We start from the raw sequence: 23,396 nt of genomic DNA on the forward strand, positions 1-23,396 counted from the left end.
ATTATATTCTCAGTTTTTAGAAGGTAGTATGCACAATATGCCCCCAAGTGAATCCCATGGGAGTGTATAATGTATATACACTTTTTTTTGTGCAGATGGCATGTTGTAACTTTAATTTTTTTCAAACCTTATTTTTTAATTAAACTAATACAATTTATTTTAAAACATACAACTCAGTATTGACATTTTTAAGTCATCAAAATAATTTATAATAACTAAATGCCTCTTAAATACACGATATCTTCTGAAGCTAAAAGTAATACACACTCAACCAGATTTTAAAATCTATTTGAAACATTAAACATGATAGAAGTAAAAGAAAATCTCTTATGAAGTCCTCTATGAAAGAAAATTTTGACAAGTTCCTTATTAGACAGAAACCAATCTATCTATAAGGAAGAATACGCAGTGTAACTGTGGCTTCCTAGAATGAATTGGGTAGTGTTCCTTCTGTTTCTATTTTGTGGAATAGTTTGAAGAGTATTGGTATTAGGTCTTCTTTGAAGGTCTGATATATAATTAAGCATTAAACCCATCTGGTCCTGGGCTTTTTGGTTGGGAGACTTTTAATGATTGCTTCTATTTCTTTAGGGGTTATGGGACTGTTTAGATGGTTTATCTGATCCTGATTTAACTTTGGCACCTGGTATCTGTCTAGAAATTTTTCCATTTCATCCAGATTTTCCAGTTTTGTTGAGTATAGGCTTTTGCAGTACAATCTGATTTTTTTTTTTTAATTTCCTTGGTTTCTGATGTTATGTCTTCCTCTTCATTTCTGATTTTGTTAATTTGAATACTGTCTTTGTGCCCTTTGGTTAGTCTAACTTGTTAATTTTCTCAAAGAGCCAGCTCCAGGTTTGGTTGATTCTTTGTGTAGTTATTTTTGTTTCCACTTGGTTGATGTCAGCCCGACTTTGATTATTTCCTGCTGTCTACTCCTCTTGAGTATGTTTACTTCTTTTTTGTGTGCTGTTTAGCTGCTAGTGTGTGCTCTCTCCAGTTTCTTTTTTTTTAATTTTTAATATTTTTTATTACATATTTTCCTCAATTACATTTCCAATGCTATCCCAAAAGTCCCCCATAGCGCCCCCCACTTCCCTACCCACCCATTCCCATTCTTTTGGCCCTGGCATTCCCCTATATTGGGGCATATAAAGTTTGCAAGTCCAATGGGCCTCTCTTTCCAGTGATGGCCGACTAGGCCATCTTTCAATACATATGCAGCTAGAGACAAGAGCTCCGGGGTACTGGTTAGTTCATCATGTTGTTCCAACTATAGGGTTGCAGATCCCTTTAGCTCCTTGGGTACTTTCTCTAGTTTCTCCATTGGGAGCCCTGTGATATATCCAATAGCTGACTGTGAGCATCCACTCCTGTGTTTGCTAGGCCCCGGCATCGTCTCACAAGAGACAGCTATATTTGGGTCCTTTCAGCAAAATCTTGCTAGTGTATGCAATGGTGTCAGCATTTAGAAGCTGATTATGGGATGGATCCCTGGATACGGCAGTCTCTAGATGGTCCATCCTTTCATCACAGCTCCAAACTTTGTCTCTGTAACTCCTTCCATGGGTGTTTTGTTCCCATTCCACCTCACACCAGTCAGAATGGCTAAGATAAAAAATTCAGGTGACAGCAGATGCTGGCGAGGATGTGGAGAAAGAGGAACACTCCTCCATTGTTGGTGGGATTGCAAGCTTGTACAACCACTCTGGAAATCAGTCTGGCGGTTCCTCAGAAAATTGGACATAGTACTACCGGAGGATCCAGCAATACCTCTCCTGGGCATATATCCAGAAGATGTCCCAACCGGTAAGAAGGACACATGCTCCACTATGTTCATAGCAGCCCTATTTATAATAGCCAGAAGCTGGAAAGAACCCAGATGTCCCTCAACAGAGGAATGGATACAGAAATTACGGTACATTTACACAATGGAGTACTACTCAGCTATTAAAAAGAATGAATTTATGAAATTCCTAGCCAAATGGATGGACCTGGAGGGCATCATCTTGAGTGAGGTAACACAATCACAAAGGAACTCACACAATATGTATTCACTAATAAGTGGATATTAGCCCAAAACTTAGGATACCCAAGATATAAGATACAATTTGCTAAACGCATGAAACTCAAGAAGAATGAAGACCAAAGTGTGGACACTGTGCCCCTTCTCTCCAGTTTCTTTTTGGAGAAACTCAAGAGCTATGAGTTTCCCTCTTAGCACTGTTTTCATTGTGTCCCCTAAGTTTGGGTATGTTGTGCCTTCATTTTCATTAAATTCTAAAAAGTCTTTCTTTCTTTATTTCTTCCTTGACCAAATTATCATTGAGGAGGATGTTGTTCAGATCCCATATATGTGTACTTTCTGTTGTTTTGGTTGCTACTGAAGACCAGCCTTAGGCCATGGTGATCTAATGATGCATGGGATTATTTCAGTCTTCCTGTATCTGTTGAGGCCTGTTTTGTGACTCATTGTATGGTCAGTTTTGGAGCAGGTACCATGAAGTGCTGAGAAGAAGGTATATTCTTTTGTTTTAGGATGAAATGTTCTATAGATATCTGTTAAATCCATTTGGTCCATAACTTCTGTTAGTTTCAATGTGTCTCTGTTTAGTTTGTTTCCATGATCTGTCCATTGCCAAGAGTGGGGTGTTGAAGTCTCCCACTATTATTGTGTGAGGTGCAATGTGTACTTTGAGCTTTAGTAAAGTTTCTTTTATGAATGTGGGTGCCCTTGCATTTGGAGCATAGAAATTCAGAACTGAGAGTTTTTCTTGGTAGATTTTTCCTTTGATGAGTTTGAAGGGTCCTTCCTTGTCCTTTTTGATAACTTTTGGTTGAAAGTTGATTTTATTTGATATTAGAATGGGTACTCCAGCTTGTTCCTTGGGACCATTTGCTTGGAAAATTGTTTTCCAGCCCTTTACTCTGAGGTAGTGTCAGTCTTTGTCACTGAGATGCATTTCCTGTATGCAGCAAAATGCTGGGTCCTGTTTATGTATCCAGTCTGTTAGTCTATGTCTTTTTATTGGGGAATTGAGTCCATTGATATTAAGAGATATTAAGGAAGAGTGATTGTTATTTCCTGCTACTTTTGATGTTATTTTTATGTTTGTGTGGCTATCTTCTTTTTTTGAAAGATTACTTCCTTGCTTTTTTCTACAGTGTAGTTTCCCTCCTTGTGTTGGCATTATCCATCTATTATCCTTTGTAGGGCTAGATTTGTGGAAAGATAGTGAGTAAATTTGTTTTTGTCATGGAATATCTTGGTTTCTTCAACTATGGTAATTGAGAGTTTTGCTGGGTATAATAGTCTGGACTGGCATTTGTGTTCTCTTAGGACCTGTATAACATCTGTCCAGGATCTTCTAGCTTTCACAGTCTCTGGTGAGAAGTCTGGGGTAATTCTGATAGGCCTGCCTTTATATGTTACTTGATATTTTCCCATTACTGCTTTTAATATTCTTTGTTTTGTGAATTTGATGTTTTGATTATTTTATGACAGGAAGAATTTCTTGTCCAGTCTATTTAGAGTTTTGTAGGCTTTTTGTATGTTTATGAGCATCTCTTTCTTGAGGTTTGGGAAGTTTTCTTCTATAATTTTGTTGAAGATATTTACTGGCCCTTTAAGTTGGGAATCTTCACTCTCTCCTCTCTGCTCACTGTGTCCTGGATTTCCTGGAAGTTTTGGGTTAGGAGCTTTTTGCATTTTGCATATTCTTTGACTATTTTGTCAATGTTTTCTATGGCATCTTCTGTACCTGAGATTCTCTCTTCTATCTCTTGAATTCTGTTATTAGTGGTGCTTGCATCTATCACTTCTGATCTCTTTCCTAGGTTTTCTATCTCCAAGGTTGTCTTCCTTTGTGATTTCTTTATTGTTTCTACTTCCATTTTTAGATCCTGGATGGTTTTGTTCAATTCCTTCACCTGTCTGGTTGTGTTTTCCTGTAATTCTTTAAGGGATTTTTGTGTTTCCCCTTTGAGGGCCTGTTTACCTGTGTTCTCCTGTATTTCTTTAAGGGAGTTATTTATGTCCTTCTTAGAGTCCTCTATCAGCATTATGAGATGTGATTTTAAAACCAAATCTTGCTTTCCTGGTGTGTTGAGGTATCCAGGACTTGCTGTGGTGGGATAACTGGGTTCTAATGATGCCAAGTAGCCTTGGTTTCTGTTGTTCATGTTTTTGCCCTTGCCTCTCACCATTTGGTTATCTCTGTTGTTAGCTGGTCTTGCTGTCTCTAACTGTGGTTTGTCCCTCCTGCAAGTCTGTGTGTCAGTACTCTTGGGAGATCACTTCTCTCTTTGAGGAATATGGGTACAAAGAGCTGTGGCACAGGGTCAGCTCCAGGGTATACACAGAAACTTGAAGGGCTGTTCCTTGGTTTCTGCATCCTGAGGGCTCTGGGCAGGTCCTTCGGAGCAGAAGTGGTCTTACCTGTGCTCACGGGTGTGTCCCAGAGGTATTTGGGTGTGGAGCACTGTGGAACTGTATATGCAGTTATATAGAAGCTTAGGATAGACAAGAAAACCCAAAGGATATACATCAAAATATCAATAACTATCTTCCATTTGCGCTGCTTGTATTCTCAGATGTCACATGCATCAGTACACACCTGCAGTGGGCCTGGCTGGTTCTGCAGCTGTCTCCGTCTTGTCTGCTTAATAAGCTGGCAGCAGATTTCATTCTGTAGCTCAGGATGCGTCAGGCAGACCTGCAGCGCACTCTGGGCTAGAGAGATGTGGTAGTCGATGGCAGGGGAGTCGACTGCAGCGTTTATAAAGAGCTGGCAGGTCTGAATGGGGAAGAATACACCCGAGTGACACACAATCAGGCTTACTTTGCACAAGTCATAGCCATTCTATTTATTAGCAATAGTTTTTTTTTTTTTTTTTGTCTAAAACAGTGAAAACAGGTATATTATGATAACTGCAAACAAAAGAAATTTGCAGAGGCCAATGTAAAAGCAGACCAAGCAGACCTCAGAGCCAAAGGATTTTTGCCAAAGACAAAAGAGGGTTATAATGGTAAGGCATCTGTTCGTCTGGAAGACACAGCAATTACACTGTGATCTCTAATGATAGCTTTGAAACACATCCACCTCACAGTCAGCCATCCATTTTAACCTTCACATCTTCATGTTAAAGTTCAAGTTGGGCCTGTTAAATACTTTCCATTGCCCTCCTTAAAATGCCCATGCTTTCCTTTACCACACACAGCATAATAGCCTACATGTCTCCAGAAGACAGCGAGGCTGGGGGATATAGCTCAGTGGAACAGTGCTCGTTTCTCTCAACATCATCATCATCATCATCACCATCACCACCACCATCATCACCATCACCACCATCACCATCCTACCAACATCACAGCTTGAATTTTCTTAGCATCAAACATTATAACAAATGATTGCATTCGATTAATCACGTGATTTGCCAACAAGTAACAATCTTACCTTAAATAGCTTAATGGCCTCGGTCTGCAGAGCTTCCGAAGGCAGTGTGGTCAGAGGGGACAGGATTCCTTCTTTGCTGTGACACAGCATGGGGTGTCTCCATATCTGGGAGGCTGAACACAGAAGAGCACATGAGGTTCCACTGACCTGATCCTTTAGCCCATTCTGGCCTGGCTCACTTTCTCCAAGGATCAGAAAAACAACAAAAACCACAACAACAACCCTCCTAGCAATGCTGTTTTCTGTCATCCTCAGGCCTCTGCGGTTCCCATGTTTCTCTTCTGGCAGAGTGAACACAGGAGAGTGGAGTCCTGACTGACTCGGGTGTCATCTCTCTATTTGCCACCATGCCGCTTCCACATGCCAACAGGTGGTGAGCCTGCTAGGAAAGTAACTTTAACAACAAAGGTCTTGGAAAGGATGGAGAGAGAAGCCAAACAGGAGGAAGTATGAAGACAGGAACATGAAGTCACTCCTGAAATCAATACTTCTTAAATCCCTACATTGTGGGTGCCCGTGCAGCTTGGTGGTAGAGTCCGTGCTGCGCATGCGGCAGGCCCTGGGCTCCATCCTATCACTGCCTAATACTGGTCAGTACCAATGGAATGTGGTCTCTGTACGTAAACCACGGGACAGAGTCTAGAGTCTCAATGGATAACCTTATAGGACAGCTAATCTTGAACTTCAAGCTAATCTTTAACCTCAGTGGGACAAGATTCAGAAATCTCCCTCTAGGCTTGTCTGTGAAGCATTTCCAGATGGCTTAACAGAGAAGGGAGACCCACCCTGAAAGCTGGGCCTCACGACTCCACAGGCTGGAGTCCTAGTGTGGATAAAAACGAGAAAGCAATACGATCACCTCCTTGTCGGGCCAAAGGGCCTTCTGCATCACAAGGCTGTGTCCCCTCAAGGCTGTGTCCCCTCAAGGTGCAGACACAATATACCTCTTCCTCTCTCACCTTCCTTAGTCAAGCAGTTGATCACAGCAGTAACAAATGTAATACTACTCCATAGCTGTAAGACTGATGCCGATGCAAAGCTACACCTGCTATAAAAGGTGAATTGGGGCTTAATTTCAACACGGGTGAAACTCCTTCTGAGAGTCGGACTGCACTGAGCGAGCTGGCTGAGGGATCTTCTAAGGCTAACGAGAGAGGTGCCAGGATGGGGCACCGCAGACAAGGGGAGCAATGCAGGTAGAAGCAGAGGCATGAACATGAAGGTTGCCAGTGCTCCCAGGGCCTGAGAACTCTGGCCCAGTACAAGGAAAGCCAGGGATGAGGCGGCCAGCCACAGAGAAAGAGTAACCCATGATGTGAAGCCCCCATTAGGCTAAGGGTTTGGGATCGGGCCTACGTGCTTGTGAACTTACAGGGCTCCCCTTCTATATTCAGCAACTTGCAAACCAGTTGTTCAAATTCGGATCCAACATTTATATTGTTGCTTCCAGCTGCAACAGTGAGGTGATACAGCCAAGCTTCCTTCAAAAGAGAACGTGTTAACAAACATTAGCCAAGATGGCCCATTCATTTCACCAGAAGGAACAACCTGCAAAAACAGCAAACGGAACAAAACAAAGAAAGACCACCTAACCAACGACCAACAAACAAACCTTGAGACAGAAAAGAAGCCACTTTCTTCAATTTTTAACTTGTACATTTTAGTGTGTGTGCACACCCATGCATGCATGAGGGGTGTGCATGCGTGTAGAGCTCCTGAGGGAGCTAGCTCTCTTTTTCTACCCTGTGGGTTCCAGGTCTGGAACTCAGATCCTCGAGCTTGCTGGTAAGCTTCCGAGGAGGTCTCTCTCCTGAGCCACACTCGGTTTTCTCTGTTCTACACAGGCTTCTTAGAAAAGCATGATAAAACTAAGGAGTGTAGTACATGTTAAAAGTCTAGAATAAATAGAGCTGGTTAAAGTTATTTTAGGATGGATAATTCTTGTATTCTAAGAAATACAACAAAGTCTAGTCAATTTAAAAATCTTACTACCAAAGTAGTATATACAAAATACTGAAGAAATAAAAATAAAAAAGTAATGAAAAAAGTAATACCCAATTTTTCAACTTCTGTTTTTCCTCTGTAGAAATACATGTGTAGACTTTTTTTTTTTTTTTTTTTGGTTTTTTTGAGACAGGGTTTTTCTGTGTGGTGCTGGCTATCCTGGAACTCACTCTGTAGACCTGGCTGACCTCAAACTCAGAGATCTCCCTGCCTCTGCCTACCAAGAGCTGGTATTAAAGCATGTGCCACCACCACCTGGCATGTAGACTAAATTTTTTTAGACTAAATTTTTATGATAGTTGATACTATACTGAAACAGACTGTTATAATTTCTGCACTTTAGTAATACTTAACATTATTAATTTTTTGGATAAAAGATATTGTCCCATCTAACACCTATTAGTTAAGAGAGGCATTTGTTATATTTTTCTATCTTGAAAATATTTCTGAAATAAAAAATTTAAAATAATGTAGCCAATTAAATTATGATAATTTTCTTCATATAATTTTCCTTTTAAAGAAATTTCTGTGATCAAATCTAGACATTGCACATGTATGACCACCAAGCTGCACCTGTGACCTCCCTAGTGAATGATCTTGGAAAATAAATAGGGGTCATGGTGAAGAACCAGACCCTAGGGACTGACAGAAACACCTCCAGTGGACGCTATAGGAACTTCCCAGTGTGCTCCCTCAGCTTAGTGTGCTCCCTTAGCTCAGTGTGCTCCCTCATCTCAGTGTGCTCCCTCATCTCAGTGTGCTCCCTCATCTCAGTGTGCTCCCTCAGTGCTCCCTCAGCTCAGTGTGCTCCCTCAGCTCAGTGTGCTCCCTCATCTCAGTGTGCTCCCTTAGCTCAGTGTGCTCCCTCATCTCAGTGTGCTCCCTCATCTCAGTGTGCTCCCTCAGCTCAGTGTGCTCCCTCATCTCAGTGTGCTCCCTCAGCTCAGTGTGCTCCCTCAGCTCAGTGTGCTCCCTCAGCTCAGTGTGCTCCCTCAGCTCTGTGTGCTCCCTCAGCTCAGTGTGCTCCCTCAGCTCAGTGTGCTCTTTCAGTGCTCCCTCAGCTCAGTGTGCTCCCTCAGCTCAGTGTACTCCCTCATCTCAGTATGCTCCCTCAGCTCAGTGTGCTCCCTCAGCTCAGTGTACTCCCTCATCTCAGTGTGCTCCCTCAGCTCAGTGGGCTCCCTCAGTGCTCCCTCAGCTCAGTGTGCTCCATCAGTGTGCTCCCTCCACTCAGTGTGCTCCCTCAGATCAGTATGCTCCCTCAGCTCAGAGTGCTCCCTCAGCTCAGTGTGCTCTCTCAGCTCAGTGTGCTCCCTCAGCTCAGTGTGCTCCCTCAGCTCAGTGTGCTCCATCAGTGTGCTCCCTCCACTCAGTGTGCTCCCTTAGCTCAGTGTGCTCCCTCAGCTCAAAGTGCCTCTCAGCTCAGTGTGCTCCCTTAGCTCAGTGTGCTCCCTCAGCTCAAAGTGCTCCCTCAGCTCAGTGTGCTCCCTCAGCTCAGTGTGCTCTCTCCAGTACTGGGTTGTACAAAAGTTTTTAAATCTTTGCTGATTTGGAAATTTGTCATTTTTCATGCTTTCCATCTCTTTGATTATAGAAGTCAGAATTCTCTTTACTCATGATTAACTGCCTTAGGGAGTTTTTCAGTGAGCCTTCTCTCATCTTGCTAGTAGAAATGTAATTTGGTTTAATCAAAGGGAAACAGTAAACACGAATGTTTGGGAGCCTGGATTCTGGAGTCAGGAAATGGGTCTAAATCTCAACAGGCAAGTGTTGCTGTTTTTCTCTCTGGGAGTAGAAATAAAGCCATCTCCTGCAAGAGTAACTGTAAACATAACGATGTCTACGGAGGACTTTGCCTGATACATGTGTTCAAACACAACCACCAACATGAAGACATTATTGTTTGTATGTTCAAGACACAGTAGCCACACAGGGACTGTTTTGAGTTTTTCTAATATAACATAATTGTGTTTATAATCTTATTTGATATGAAGGATTTTAGTACATATTTATGCTTATTTTATTATGTGCATGAGCATTTTGTGTGCATGTATATAAGTGCACCCTTGGGTGCCTCATATCCTTGGAGCCCAGAAGAGAGCACTGGAACCCCTGAAACCACAACTCCAGAGAGCTGTGAGGGCTGTGAGCCTCCGCGTGGTGCTGAGAACTCCAGAGAGCTATGAGGGCTGTGAGCCTCCGCGTGGTGCTGAGAACTCCAGAGAGCTATGAGGGCTGTGAGCCTCCGCGTGGTGCTGAGAACTCCAGAGAGCTATGAGGGCTGTGAGCCTCCGCGTGGTGCTGAGAACTCCAGAGAGCTATGAGGGCTGTGAGCCTCCGCGTGGTGCTGAGAACCCAAGCTGTGCCCTGTGAGAGAGCTGCAAGCTCTTACTGCTGAGCCCTGGATTTTAGATTTTTAAGGTGTCTCTACCACTTCCAGCATATTTTCTCACAGTGTGTCTTTTTCTTAGAAAGCACTTTCGATTCAAAGATAAAAGCTTTTTAAAGAAAAAAAATTCATTAAATTCTTCTAGCTCTTTCAATTCATCCGGAAATTAATTTTTTGACCATTGTGTAAAATGAAAAATTATGTTTTCCTTAATAGCTAATTTCATCAAAACACAACAAACATAATAATACGCATAATACATACACAATCCATTTATTTCCTATCAATTTGTGATTCGTTCTTTATCATACATAGTTATATACATACAGCAAATATAGTTATTCACTTTTGTTGTCTCTAAACCAAAGTTTTTACAGGAAAAACCCAACAAAGAATGAAAGCTGTTAGAGCCTTAGGCTCACTGGGTGTGCCCAGCCTAGGATGCTCACACTTGTACACAGAAGGAGCATCCATCCCCCACGACCGCCACTAATTTTGATCTTGAGACAGTTTTATCAATAGATTGAAGACCAGCATGTTTAGATGAGGCTTATTTCCTGAGAGGTAAAAAAAAAAGTCACAGAAAACAGAAATTAAAAGGCATTTTTCCTCCCCCAAATTTGTTCTTAATCCCATTAAAATTGGCCTGAACCCCTCAGTACGTGAAGTATAACGTCTGGGTCACTTTAGAAGAACTGGGGAGATGTTAGGTACCTTTTCGTGCTTAGATCCGATGAGCAGGTAAGTAGGGCCCTGGTCTTTGGGGTGGACAATGATGGTGTAGTGAGTAGACAGCAGATAGCACCCCCGGGTCTCATAGTCCTCGTCTGAGTCACAGGACCTGTCCACCTCTTCCACCTTAGCCTCCCAGAGTTTGAGCTGACCTAGAGGGAACTGAAGCGAAGGCCAGTTAAGCGAGCGAAGGCGCTGTCTGTCTCTTCCTTTACAAGTTACTTCGGCCCTTTCCTCTTCTTCTTTAAAAGGCATTCTTTGAGAGACAAATACCTCACTGAAATCTAACATGGCCATGTTGTCACAACATGACAGCAAAAGGCAGAAACCCTAACTATGATATAAAACCACTGAGTGAATACTGGACATTTAACACTTGAGACAAAAATAACCAGGATGCACTCTGGTGACAGATTCCTGGCTCAGGATACAGTTCTATTTCAGCCTAAATACTCAGTGGACTGTCTTCCTCACAGATTACTGAGTGGTTTGGTTTAAGCTAGTCAATCAAGAGGTAAAATGTAGACATAGGCTCCAGATTGTCCACAGAAAGACATAACGAGGCAGCTGGTACAGAGGCTAGCTTAGACCCCCATTGATGACCTGTGTTCTCAGACCATGGATCAAAGTGTGTCACACATCCCTGGGAAAGGCTGTGGCTCTTTCCACTGCAATTTAAGGGTAAGTAAATCTTCCTACCGCTGGTTTTGTTAAAGTTTACTCTTCCTTTTCCTGACATAGCTGCCTTTCCGGCTAGCCAGTTAGTAGATCTGTATGTATTTAAACTTCTACGCTAGTTAAGGACATTGCAGGGCATTCTTCAGATTTATAGCTCCTAAAATATTTGGCCAGGTTCAAAAAATGTTTGCAGAGATTACTTTTTTTTTTTCTTTTTGGCTGGGAAGGATGCTGAGACAATGCCTTACTATACATGCAGGTACAGCAGTCATCCCCCTGCATCAGCTTTCCAAGTACTGGCTGCAATTCTTTGAAAAAGCCAGACCTAACCACAAAGACATGTGCACTCTCTCCTCCGCTTCCGTGGTGCATTCCAAGGCTCTGTGCTTGGCCTCCCTGTCCTGACCACCTACACACGCAGTGGGTGATCTCATCTAAGCTCATGGCTTTAGTCCCAGCCTACGCTAGCTGTTCCCAGATGCCTAACTCCAGTTTGATCTGGACCCGGATATCTAGCAGCATCTCAAGTTCCCTTCGGCGTCTCCCTCAGCCACCTGCTCCCCCAGCTGTCCCGACTGCCCTCAGTGATGTCATCTTTCCAAAAGTTTGGGCCAAAAACGCTGACAGTACCGCTGACCCTTTTACTTTGCTGGCATAAGTTCTCATCTAGAAGAACTCCAGAATATATGCTTGTTTTTGATTAGCGCCTCCACCAACCACAGCTGTCTCGGACTGGATTAGTCTACCAGTCTCCTGATTAGAATCTTCCCTGTTCCTGTTCCTAAGTTAAAGAGGGTGAGACTGTGGCAGCTCTGCTCAAAATCCTCCAGTGTGTCCTGTCTCACTCAGAGTAAAAGTTGGAGGCAGTGGAACACGGCACTCCAGAGACACCTTAATGAATAAAGATTATCTTGTGCTAAATCTACCTGGTGGCTGGTTAATACTAAGGACTACTTAATTACACATACTGTCTTTCACATGGAATGTATTTGAGTTTTAAAAAATGATTTTTATTTTATACATATATGTTTGTCTGTCTATGTTATGTTACATGTCTGTGGTTCCAGCAGAGTCCAGAAGAGATTGGCAGATTCCCTGGAACTGGAGTTACAGGTGACTGCGAGCTTCTGTCTCAGTGTGGGTGTTGGGTACCAAACAGGTCCTCTAGAAGAGCATCCAGTCCCTGGCCTCTATCCCCTCAATTTATCTTAAAGATAAATTCACTTACTGAACTGTTCTAAAACTGTGCCCCAATTCCATATCGGAACTTTAACGCCCAGTTTTTCTGAACATCAGTTTAGCAGGGAATGCTGAATGTCGCTCTGCACTGGGCCTAAAGCTTCAGGCAGCACTGCCATGCAAGCTCTTCCTTGCTCCTCTGGACACATCTTTCTAACGGCTGTGACTGTTAAACTCCCACGCCACCGGCAATGAGAGAGCAACAGCCTGAATGTTAAATCCAGCTGGTAGACCTGAGAGTACAGTCTGAGAAAAGGGACCAGGGAAATGACTGACCCACGTGGTCACTGGACCGAGTCTAGGGTCATTAACTGACCAGCCACAGGCTGCTGACATCGTCATTCTATACGAGCTTGAGGCTCATCGATATTGGCTAAATTCATGTAGTTGTGGTAACACCAAGGTGACTGAGTGTCCACCATGACCTGTGGCCCTTTTACCTTGGGTAGATGGCCTATCTTTCTACTTTCAGAGTGAGGATGAGTCCAGTTCTTGGGTGTGAGGCAGATATTAGTTTAAAAATGAATAGACAGGATAGAACACGTAAATGGATGGACTGGTAAGAGGCATCCAGCCATCCAAGACCCTACAGCCGAGCTGCTCAAATCCTGTAGCTTTTTCTAATTGGTCAGAACCCTGGGGAGAGTTGTTAAGGAATGTTAGCAGTAAAACAAGGCTTTGCTCTTCCAGTTCTTAGGAAGTACGGTAGGTACAAGCGACTAAGCCAAAGTTTAAAGCAAAGGCCAAGCAGGTTACTGTGGTAGGGGAGCAGGGCGGGGGGAGGGTATAGGGAACTTTCGGGATAGCATTTGAAATTTGAAATGTATATAAAGAAAATATCTTTAAAAAAAAAAGAAATAAATGTAGATGACACCAAGCTACCAAAAAGTCTACCGTTTCCCCCAGCAACAGAAAAGCCAAAAAGAAAAGCTTTTTAAGCTAGCACAAGCAAAATTCCTTCTCTCATTGGGATATTAGGATGGGTACATACCTTATCTTCTTGATTGCGGAAATAATACAAGACCTTTCCAACAAGCATGCACCAGACCCTCTTAGAGTAGCCATGCTTCACCTGGAATTACATTGCAATGGATTAAAATGTGGTTCAGAAGTCTGGAAAATTGCAGTATAGTTTACATGTTCTCTGTGAGGCTCCACAAATGCTGGCTCAAGACGGAAGTGGTCATCTGGGCAGACTGCTCAAACGCTGCCCAAGATTTGCCTGTGACAGTGGCTGATGGCACTGCACAGACTGGAAGTTTTACAGCGTACCATGCAACGATTCCGGAGAGTCTGCTGTGTGTCACATGAGAAGCTGCAGGCTAGAACAGAAGTTCTTAACCTGTGGGATAGAACACCTTATGGGGCGGGGTGTCAAAAGACCCTCTCACAGGGTCTGCATATCAGATATCCTTCATATCAGATATTTATATTTTGATTCATAACAGCAGCAAAGTTGCAGTTATGAAGTAGCAATGAAAATAACTTTATGGTTGGGGTCACCCCACCATGAGCAATTATTCTAAAGGGTCGCGTCGTTAGGAAAGTTGGGGACTGCTGGCCTAGGGTCAGGCGCCGATCAGATGAGTACCGTGAGGGTCAGAACCTGGTAGCCTTGACAGCTCTGGACTGTGAGTCCCCATCCGCACTAGTCCTGCACGGCACAGGTATTCAAGGTGGAGACCCCACATCCTCCACTCTCCAAGGACATGAAGAGACCAGTCCTACCAGTGGGCAAGGTTAAGATGAAGCCTCATTATTCCCACTCCACAGACACACACAGACACACAAACACACACATACAGAGACACAGATACACAGAGAGACACACATAGACAAACACAGACGCACACAGAGACACACACATTCATGCTCCGGTATCCCCAGGCAAGTGACTTACCCTGTCACAATGTAGGATAACCCTGGGCTATCGTTTGACCAAATGAGACAACACATAAAATCAAAATATAATAGTGACTGCAATAAATGTTTCCTTCCTCACTATATAAAGAGTCAAATACATGGCCTCTCTTAAAACCACAAAAACCAGCTAGCCTGCAGCATTCGAAGTTATGGTTTAAACGAATAACTCTGCCTAATGTTTTGATGGATTTAGAATGCTTCTTGAGAAACAGCAACAACCAAATGTTGCATTTGGCACAACACCCCTCAGTTTAATTAAATTTGGAAACATGTATTTACAGAGGAATATCCTGGGCTTTTAAACAGTACACTGCAGGGCTGTTTCCTCTTTCTTTAAACAGCTCCGAAAGAAGGTTCCTCAAAACCAGAGTCTAATTTGTGCACTTGGAAAGGATTTAGTTTTAAGACAGAACAATGACTACATCCAGACCAAAAGTGAGGTCCTTTATTAAAACTGTAAAGCTGTGTTTTACACTGTAGCAAAGTCTGACGACTCAGCTGAGTAATGCCAGCCCTCAGGGGGAGAGGCGGGATTATGGAGTTGGAGGCCAGCCTGGGATACCTAGCTAATACTAGACCAGCCTGAGCTGCAGAGCTGGACCCTGTGTCCAAAATAAAGATGGGGGGAGAGGGAGGGAGGGAGGTGGAGAGTGAGAGAGCAAGAGAGCGAGAGAGCTAGAGAGAGAGAGAGAGAGAGAGAGAGAGAGAGAGAGAGAGAAGCTGTGCTTTACAAATACAAACACAGACCATCTTTATGCATTCATCTTATACTAGGATTTCTTCAAACTCTGGATCTGAAAGCATTTTAACAAAATATATTATACTAGACAAATCCTTATGGCGATATAAAGGCGACCTCAAAGGCTTGGCAGATCAAATAATTTAAAAACTGAATTTTGACCTTTGATAACAAAGGCTTTCCATATCAATGTAGTTAAAATAGACTTTACTCTAATTCTCTGTCCAACACACAAAACTCAAGCTTCCCTGGTCCTCTCCCTTCCTGCCATCTTATCCTCATAGTGTCCCCAACAAAAATCCTGTCACCAGCCTGGCTGACTTTAGTATCTACAAGAAACTCCTACAACACAACCTCCCATTCTTGAATAGTTCTGATGGGCCAGGTACTGCCTGAGCGTGCTTTATATGATTAAACGAAACATCTTTCATGTTTTTAACCCTGGGGGGTTGTCTCTATAACCATCTCCCACTTCACGGTTGCAGATACGGAGGCACGGGTCACACAGGTCATGCCTAGGCAGTGTGGCTCACCAGCTTTCCCCCCTGCCATCTCAGTCCAAGAGTCTCTTCAGCTTTCCATCTCCAGTAAACTCTTGTCATTTCTCACATTGCCCACCCAGCCCTTGTCTTCACACCCTACGTCTTTCTTCTCCACAGGGAAAGGATTCACTTCTGTAACGTACCCCCTGCAGCCGCTGACAGCCACTGCCTCCCACTCCCTGGCTCTCTCATTCACACCATCACTGTTCTTTGACCTTCTTCCCATCCCAGGTCCCCCAATCTGAACCGTCTCCAGTGTCTCATTCCTGCCTGGTCTCTCCTCCTTCTCTGCCGACCTGGGATTTGATCATAAGACAATCCCTGCTCCAGGGCCATGACCCAACTGCACACATATGCTCCTAACAAATCCATTCTGCAGACCTCACCTCTGCAAGCCTTTGCCTAGCCCAGGGGAGGGCATGAGAAGGAGAACCCCTGGTGGGCGGGTATCCGGAAACAGTATTAGCAATAGCTGATGACTGTTGCGACTGATTGTGAGGGGACTGTACAGCCTTTACTCTTGTATGTTTGAAATTTTATAACAAAAATACACACTTCACACCACCACCTCGACACGCAGGCAGTAAAGCATGTTAAAAAAAATCAATTCTAGAATCCAGGTGATGGAAATATGGGTGTTTGCTGTAGAAATTCTTCCAAATCTATTTCATATTTAAAATTTACATAAGATGCTCCTGACCCCACACTCTAACATCTCTGCCTCCAACATGTGCACTGACTGGAGACACCAGAGACAAATTATTGACATGAATTGCAACCATTACAGTTCAGTGAGGCCTCAGCAATGCATGTAAAGTCCCACGTGTCTCAGGCTACAACACACTTCTAGTGACCACAGCCAACCCCTTTCCCACTTTTAGCAAATACTTTTGTCTTAGAGAGACCAAGAAAACCAAGGACATTAGAAGTGACGTCATTACATGTCCCTCCAATGCAGATGTCCGTCCACAGTCCTCCTCACATCCTTCCACTGTGCCCTACCCCGACTCTCACCCACTCACTTCTGGATCTTAATCTCCCAGGTCTCCTGGCGTCTTCCTTCAGCCTGTAAACCCAGGCACATGTCTTTCCCATTTTCTTCTGACTTCACGTCCCCCAGCTGGACACCTTCTGAAGTACTGGAGAGTCTAGACAGTCTATAAACTCGCATGCTACACAGGCCTCCCAGTTCCCCTCCATCCCTCTACAATGTGCTGTCCTCCCAGAGCATGTCAGGCATGACCCAACTCCTGCTCCAGTGTTCCACCCCTCGGTTTTCTTGGTCTCTTGGACTTTTCACCCATTCCCCTACACGCCCTCCGTTTTAGAGCGTTCCATTCTCCGTCCCCTATGCTGAATACCTACAGTATGTCCTTTTTGGGTGATTTCTCTTATCTTCATTGCTAACAGTCACTTAAATGATGCCAAGTTCTCAAGCCCTCCTGTCTCAGCCAGCTTTCTCCTCCTGAACACACAGTGCTATGCCGTTCATCAGGAGGTTACAGGATAACTGTGTGAGGCAATGTCTCCAGGGATTGAGCTCAGGTTGCTGGCTGGATTGAGCCACCTTGCTAGCCTGTGCTGCTCCTTAAGTAAGGTGTCTTTCTGGGTGGGACCCAAAGCATCAGTATGTCCCGAATCCACCTGCCCATCTCCTGAAAGCTGCTCCTTCCTCACCAGCGTTCTTACCTAGTCCCATCCTTCATCTGGATACTTATAAAATCCTGTCTACTTCCTAACCCCAATCCAGGCTGGTCTTACTGATGGCCACCACTTAAATTCATCTTCCTGTTTTGTTTCCCATCATAGTTCAGAGCTTCATGTGTACGAGAGCCATGGCTTCAGCTATTCTTAGGCTCTATCGTGCCTCCCACAAATTCATCTTCCTCAGTGAGCAAGCTGTTAACAGCACCCATGTGTCCATGTGCTCCTGGAGGACTCTGATTTTAAAGAAACTGTTGAAGGACAAGATCCAGAATTAAATCAGTCAAGTTCTTCATAAATGTCTTCACAGTATGCATAGTATTAGTAATATTAATTGTTATGTTTTATTCTTAATAAAAATATTATCAGGTGCCAAAGTGGCATCTCTCTCTCTCTCTCTCTCTCTCTCTCTCTCTCTCTCTCTCACACACACACACACACACACACATACACACACCTCTATTCTGCGCACCTGGAAGACAGAGAGAGGTGGATGGATCTCTATGAGTTTGAGGCCATCCAGTCTACATAGTGAGTTACAGGCCCCCATGGCCACATAGTGAGACCCTGCCTGACAAAAACAATCCTAAGCATCAGGAGAGAAATCTTCGCATCCTATCCACAAGCACAAATGGCTTAGTTATTTAACTCCATTGTTTAAGCTCATTGAAAACCCAGGCATGGGCCGGAGAGGTGACTTAATGAGTAAAAGCGTTTGCTGCACTTGTCTGACCCTGATGAAGGACTCCTCGAACCCATGTAAACCCCAGTGCTAGGGATGCAGACACAGGAACACCCCAAAGCCTGCTAAGTCAGACAGTCTAAGCTCCTGTCAGCTCCAGGCTCAGTAAGAGAAACAAACAAAGCTAGGTGGACAGCACTTGAAGACACTTGACCTGAACTTCTAACTTATACATACACGCAGCTCACACACATACACACATTCACACATGCACCGCACTCTCACATGCACACATTCACATACACACACCATATACATATACATATACATATACATATACATATACATATACATAGACATAGACATTGACATTGACATAGACAGAGACATATACACACACACGTATACACACACACACACACACACACACACATTCACCATACACACACACCCCTAGCACGTGTCCCTGTTGAATACACTGGTGAATTCTTACTTTTGGTGCTGAGTGTTACCCATGTTATCATTAGATACAAGTGACAGTGTAGTAGATATACAATTTTCACCTCTTAGCATAACAGGACTCAAGCACATCACTATGAATGTTTTACTGTACATTCTCAAAAGTGACCAACAGGATGTTTTAAACATTTGAATGAATATGGACTCCATCCTTTGTAACTCCCTATAGTGTCCTGCAAATGAAAACTTCTAAAGATAGATTCTTCCAACAGAGAGGACTCACATGGAATGTTTTAAACTGCTTTATACATGCTTAAAATCACACCTATCTATCTATCTATCCATCCAGCCCAATGGATAAGCACAAGCTACACTACATGTGTGGAGTCAGAGGACAGTGTGTGAGAACTGTTCTCTTCATACCAGAGACTACATCCAAGGCGTGGGCCTGGGTGCCTTTATCTGCTGAGCTAGCATCTCACCAGCCCCCAAATGGATGTGTTTTTAAAATATTTGATATTTGGGCTTGGGGACGCATGCTCAGAAGGTGAAGTGCATACTATTAAATATGAGGACCTGAGTTTATTCCAGCACCCAGAGAAAAAGCCAAGCACTGTGGTGTGTGCTTTTAATCCCACTGTGTGGAAGAGGATCCCTCGGGCCTCTGACCAGCTAGCCTTGTTGATAAACCTTTGTCTCACAGAACAAGCTCAGGGCTGGTGGGTAAAGGTGCTTAACACCATGTCTAGTGGTCTACACTTAACCTCAGAGCCCTCAGGTTAAGATGAGAACCATTTCCCACACGTAAGTACTTAGTGCAATAGGAGTATGTCATGATGTATTGTGAAGTCTCTCGTGCACAAATTCTCTCTCTCTCTCTGTCTCTGTCTCTCTCTCTCTCTGTCTCTGTCTCTCTCTCACACACACACACACACACTCACACACACACACACACACACACACATTCAGACCTTCAGGCTTGGCAGAAAGCACTTTGAGCTATCTTACCCCCAAACAGAATATTAGATATAGATTTACTATCTGAGCTTCACCATTCATGATGCATGGCGCTTACCAAAGCAGCAGCCTAGGATGCTGCCGAGGACAAGGGTCCTACCTTGGTGAGCAAGCCCTTTACTGCGGGTTTGCCCTCAGGCTGCAGGCAAAGAGGGTTAGCAGCTTGTACTCGAAGAACGTTCTGTAACACTTTGATCCATTCTTCCAATATATTGGGAGAATCTGCCGTCAGATAGTACGTGTGCTTCTCTGTGGCCAGCTGGAAAGGGATACGGAGAGGCAATCATGATGACTTAATCCTGTCCAGTCAAGCATCGTTACTGACAGGGAAGTGCACATGGTTCACCTAGTGTCTGGTTTCAAGGAAATGGAGAATCCTTTAGCCACTGTCTGAGAATGGTGGCCACTGAGTTAAAAATCCTTCTCACGTGGGTCTGACATGCTTCATACTATTAAATCTAGGGTTGTGGTTTTATATCTGTAATTGTCACATGTCCCTTCTCTCCCCTCCGTGTGACAAGCTCTAGGCTGCTGAACAGAAAGGCTGAAGGTGACGGTAAACTCATGCACAGTTAACAGTGCAAGAGGGATGTTCGTGAAGAAAAGTGAAGCAAGGAACCATAAACAAATGAGAAGAATTCTACACCAACTCCTGAGGCTGCACGTGACCCTTTTCCACGAACTCACAGCATTCCAGTCGCAAATTAACTGTGTTGCCAATTGCCCCAAAATTTCAGGGCTTTCCAATCAATTCTTTACAGTCATGCTCTACGACAGAGCTTTCCCTGATCCATCCATTTAACCTCAGGCATCCCCGGCCCAGTGAGAGCATCAACCATGGAGCCTTTCTAGCCAAATTTTTACCCTCCACAGGAGCAAGACAAAATCATAATGATGATGATATGACAATACTGATTAACGACAATAATATAATACAGTGGATGGCCAGCAGTGGGGGCGCACAAACTTTAATCTCAGCACTTGAGGCAGAAGCAGGCAGATCTTAGTTTGTGGCCAGCCTGGTCTATAAAGTGAATTCCAGGACTGCCAGGGCTACTTAGAAAAAGACAAAATAATCCCACCACCACAAACAACAAATGTTATTGAAACATGTCAGAAGCAAAGTGTATGAATTTAGATTATCTCAGAGCCTGATTTAAATTTATAAGACTTATGTTTGGGTGAGATGAGAGTCAGCCATCTTTGATAACACTTGGCAGAACTGTGCCTCTGGTCAACAATAGCTTTCCCTCTTTTGGGTTCATGGGAAAACTAATTGTCACTCTCCGATTCTATACAAGGGTTCCTGAATTCAATATTATGCTACAAACACCTCAGAAATTCATTTACTGGATAAACTTCCCCTGAAAGCCTGATATTTTGAGAGCTGGAAATGCTCAGGAGATTAAATAAAAACTCAGGGAGAAAAGGCACAGGGCAGTAGTGGGAAATACCCATACTTAGTTTGAAGTACGGAGTTAGCTAAAAAAAAAAATTGAATTATTACAAACTAACTACAATTCTAAACTACAATTCTAAAACTAATAAAATGTACCAAACAATCTAATCTCAACTGAGAACTGTTTTTTTTAATGGAACTAAAAGAAAGAATAATGAATTGAAGTGATGAGTACCTGAACTGTTTGCTTGTTATCGCCCCGTAAAATACTGCAGGATGCACTCAGTTCAATGTGGCCCTGGGGTTTCCGAATCACATCGCTCTGTGCAAAAGGAGCGAAAATAGAGAGATTAGCAGCTATAACAGCAACTACAGGAAATGTTTTGTGTCCTTAATCTATTATTGATTTTTAACCTGCATTTTTATTTCATGTGTATGCATGTCTTGCTTACATGTATGTCTACACTTCATGAGCATGCAATGGCTGTACCACCCAGAGGGGCTGTCAGATCCCTTTGGACTGGAGTTACGATGGTCATGAGCCCTCCATGTCAGTGTTGGGCTCTGCAGGAACCAGGATGCTCTGCAGGAACAGCCAATGCTGAACCATCTCTCCAGGCCCCACAATTATTATTTTTTATCACAGAGAGGAAAAAAAAGCCCAGTTGGGAGTCTGTTTTACAGTGTGAGGAACTCAGGCCCTAACGGGAGCACTGCCAAGAGGAGCACTCCCAACAGCGAGCACTGCCCACTCACTGGAGACTTGTAGTAAAGTAATTCGCCTCCTTTCAGAACAAACCACCTCCGCTTCCAAGTCTTGACTCTCGCGCTCATTTTTAGTAGGTACCCAGATTTTTCTAATGGTTCCTAATGAAGAGAAAACATTTGACAATGAGATTTTGTTTCCTCCTGGCAAGTCAAACTTTTTTTTTCAGAGTCTGATTGCTCATTTACATTTTTCCCATTGTCACAGGAGGCCAGGCAGGTTTTTAGAAGTTTCTGCTCAGGCTGCGAACACTCTGCGTCTATGGGATAGGCATCCGGAGGAATGGCATAATCACTTTCAGAAGCCGCGGAGGAGTCAGACACGCCTAGGAAAACAAAGATAGAAATTGAGTCACGATTTCCTGCTGGTGCTGGCCAGCAGCTAGTAGGTTCTCCTGCGGACAGCAACTAGCTCCTACATCCTAAACCAACTTTACAAGATTTACTCCCATTCTTCCCGTCATGGAGAACTTTCAAATTTTCCATGGAAGTCAAAAGAACATAAATAATATTTTGGTATGATTGGAACCGTGAGTTTTCTCACATATATCAAATATCATCCAAGTTCACTAGTGCATCATATTAAAAGACTTAAAATATGTGTATTTATATAGTTACATAGGCAAACAGATGTTGAGCTCAATAGAGTTCTCTATGAGAGTCTAGTAAACAATTAACCAGCTTACTGGCTTTGAAAAGCCTTCACTAAAGATATGGCGTAAGCCTCAAAGACGCAAACATGCTATTCATACATTGACAGCTATGAAGCAAAATGCAATGGAACATTTTCACACTAATTGAGTTGACTTTTTACAAAGTTTCCTGTGAGTTCCAAGCCATATATAGATGGTAAATATAAGTGGAGATTTACAAACACTAACGCAAGAACTTAGGCTAATATGCATCTAAAAGGATGGTTACTAAACGGCACACAAGAAGACCACTCATATAATATTAGCCTTTGCTTACTTGTTCAGACAAACAACAGCTGTCTGACACAGACACCAGACATGTAGAACCTCAGAGATCATCCTAGCTAATGTCCTCATTGTTTAAGCAGCGAAATATCCAGAGACGGCAGGATTTGTGCAGAGTCAAACAACTAGCCAGGGGTGATTTTGGAGGGCAAAGCTCAGATTCCAAGCCCAGGGCTAACGCACTAAGTCCTGTCTGAGGTGCTAGGGCTATGAAGCACAACAAAAGAAATGTTTGAGTCCTCTTGTAACAGAGTCTAGTGAAGGAAAACAGAAGCCCAACAGGTAGTAAGTGTGACAACAACAACAACAACAACAACGAAATGCAGAGCAGACTAAAGTGTATAGGACAAGCAGGCCACCAAAGAATGGCAAGGACAATGATCTGAAGGGCTTGGTCAGGGTAGAGCCAGCCATGTTTGAACAGAGCCATGAGGAGGAGGAGTTACACAAACATGGGGGTCAAGCATGATGGTACACATCTAAATACGCCCAGCGCTCGGGAGGATGGGGAACGCAGGAAGATAGGTAGAAGAAGACCAACTTGGGCTACAGAGCAAGTTCAAGATTGGCCTGGGCTACAAGAAACCCTGTCTCAAAACAAAATAGGCATTAAACAAACAAACAAACCCAACCTGTAAACAAGAGGGCCTGTGAGCTCAGCCTTGACTAAGGGAAGAGAAGAGAAAGGGGG

At 43.4% G+C, this 23,396-nt stretch overlaps 1 protein-coding gene across 5 annotated transcripts in view; it reads right to left on the reverse strand.

Annotated features, from left to right (window-relative positions):
- The window catches only part of Plekhh2 (pleckstrin homology, MyTH4 and FERM domain containing H2), a 108,959-nt gene that overhangs the window by 25,878 nt on the left and 59,685 nt on the right, over positions 1-23,396 (reverse strand). For all 5 annotated transcript variants that reach the window (XM_029471537.2, XM_029471538.2, XM_029471536.2 and 2 more), the window contains 9 exons: positions 21,918-22,054; positions 21,720-21,830; positions 21,199-21,285; positions 19,665-19,823; positions 13,490-13,570; positions 10,564-10,743; positions 6,829-6,937; positions 5,457-5,569; positions 4,617-4,796 (listed from right to left, as the gene is read on the reverse strand). In XM_029471537.2, the coding sequence (XP_029327397.1) occupies positions 4,617-4,796; positions 5,457-5,569; positions 6,829-6,937; positions 10,564-10,743; positions 13,490-13,570; positions 19,665-19,823; positions 21,199-21,285; positions 21,720-21,830; positions 21,918-22,054 (1,157 nt within the window). The remainder of the gene's footprint in view (positions 1-4,616; positions 4,797-5,456; positions 5,570-6,828; positions 6,938-10,563; positions 10,744-13,489; positions 13,571-19,664; positions 19,824-21,198; positions 21,286-21,719; positions 21,831-21,917; positions 22,055-23,396) is intronic.

Source organism: Mus caroli, unplaced genomic scaffold, assembly GCF_978045245.1.
Source record: "Mus caroli unplaced genomic scaffold, Mus_caroli_1 scaffold_18, whole genome shotgun sequence".
NCBI classification, from domain to species: domain Eukaryota; kingdom Metazoa; phylum Chordata; class Mammalia; order Rodentia; family Muridae; genus Mus; species Mus caroli.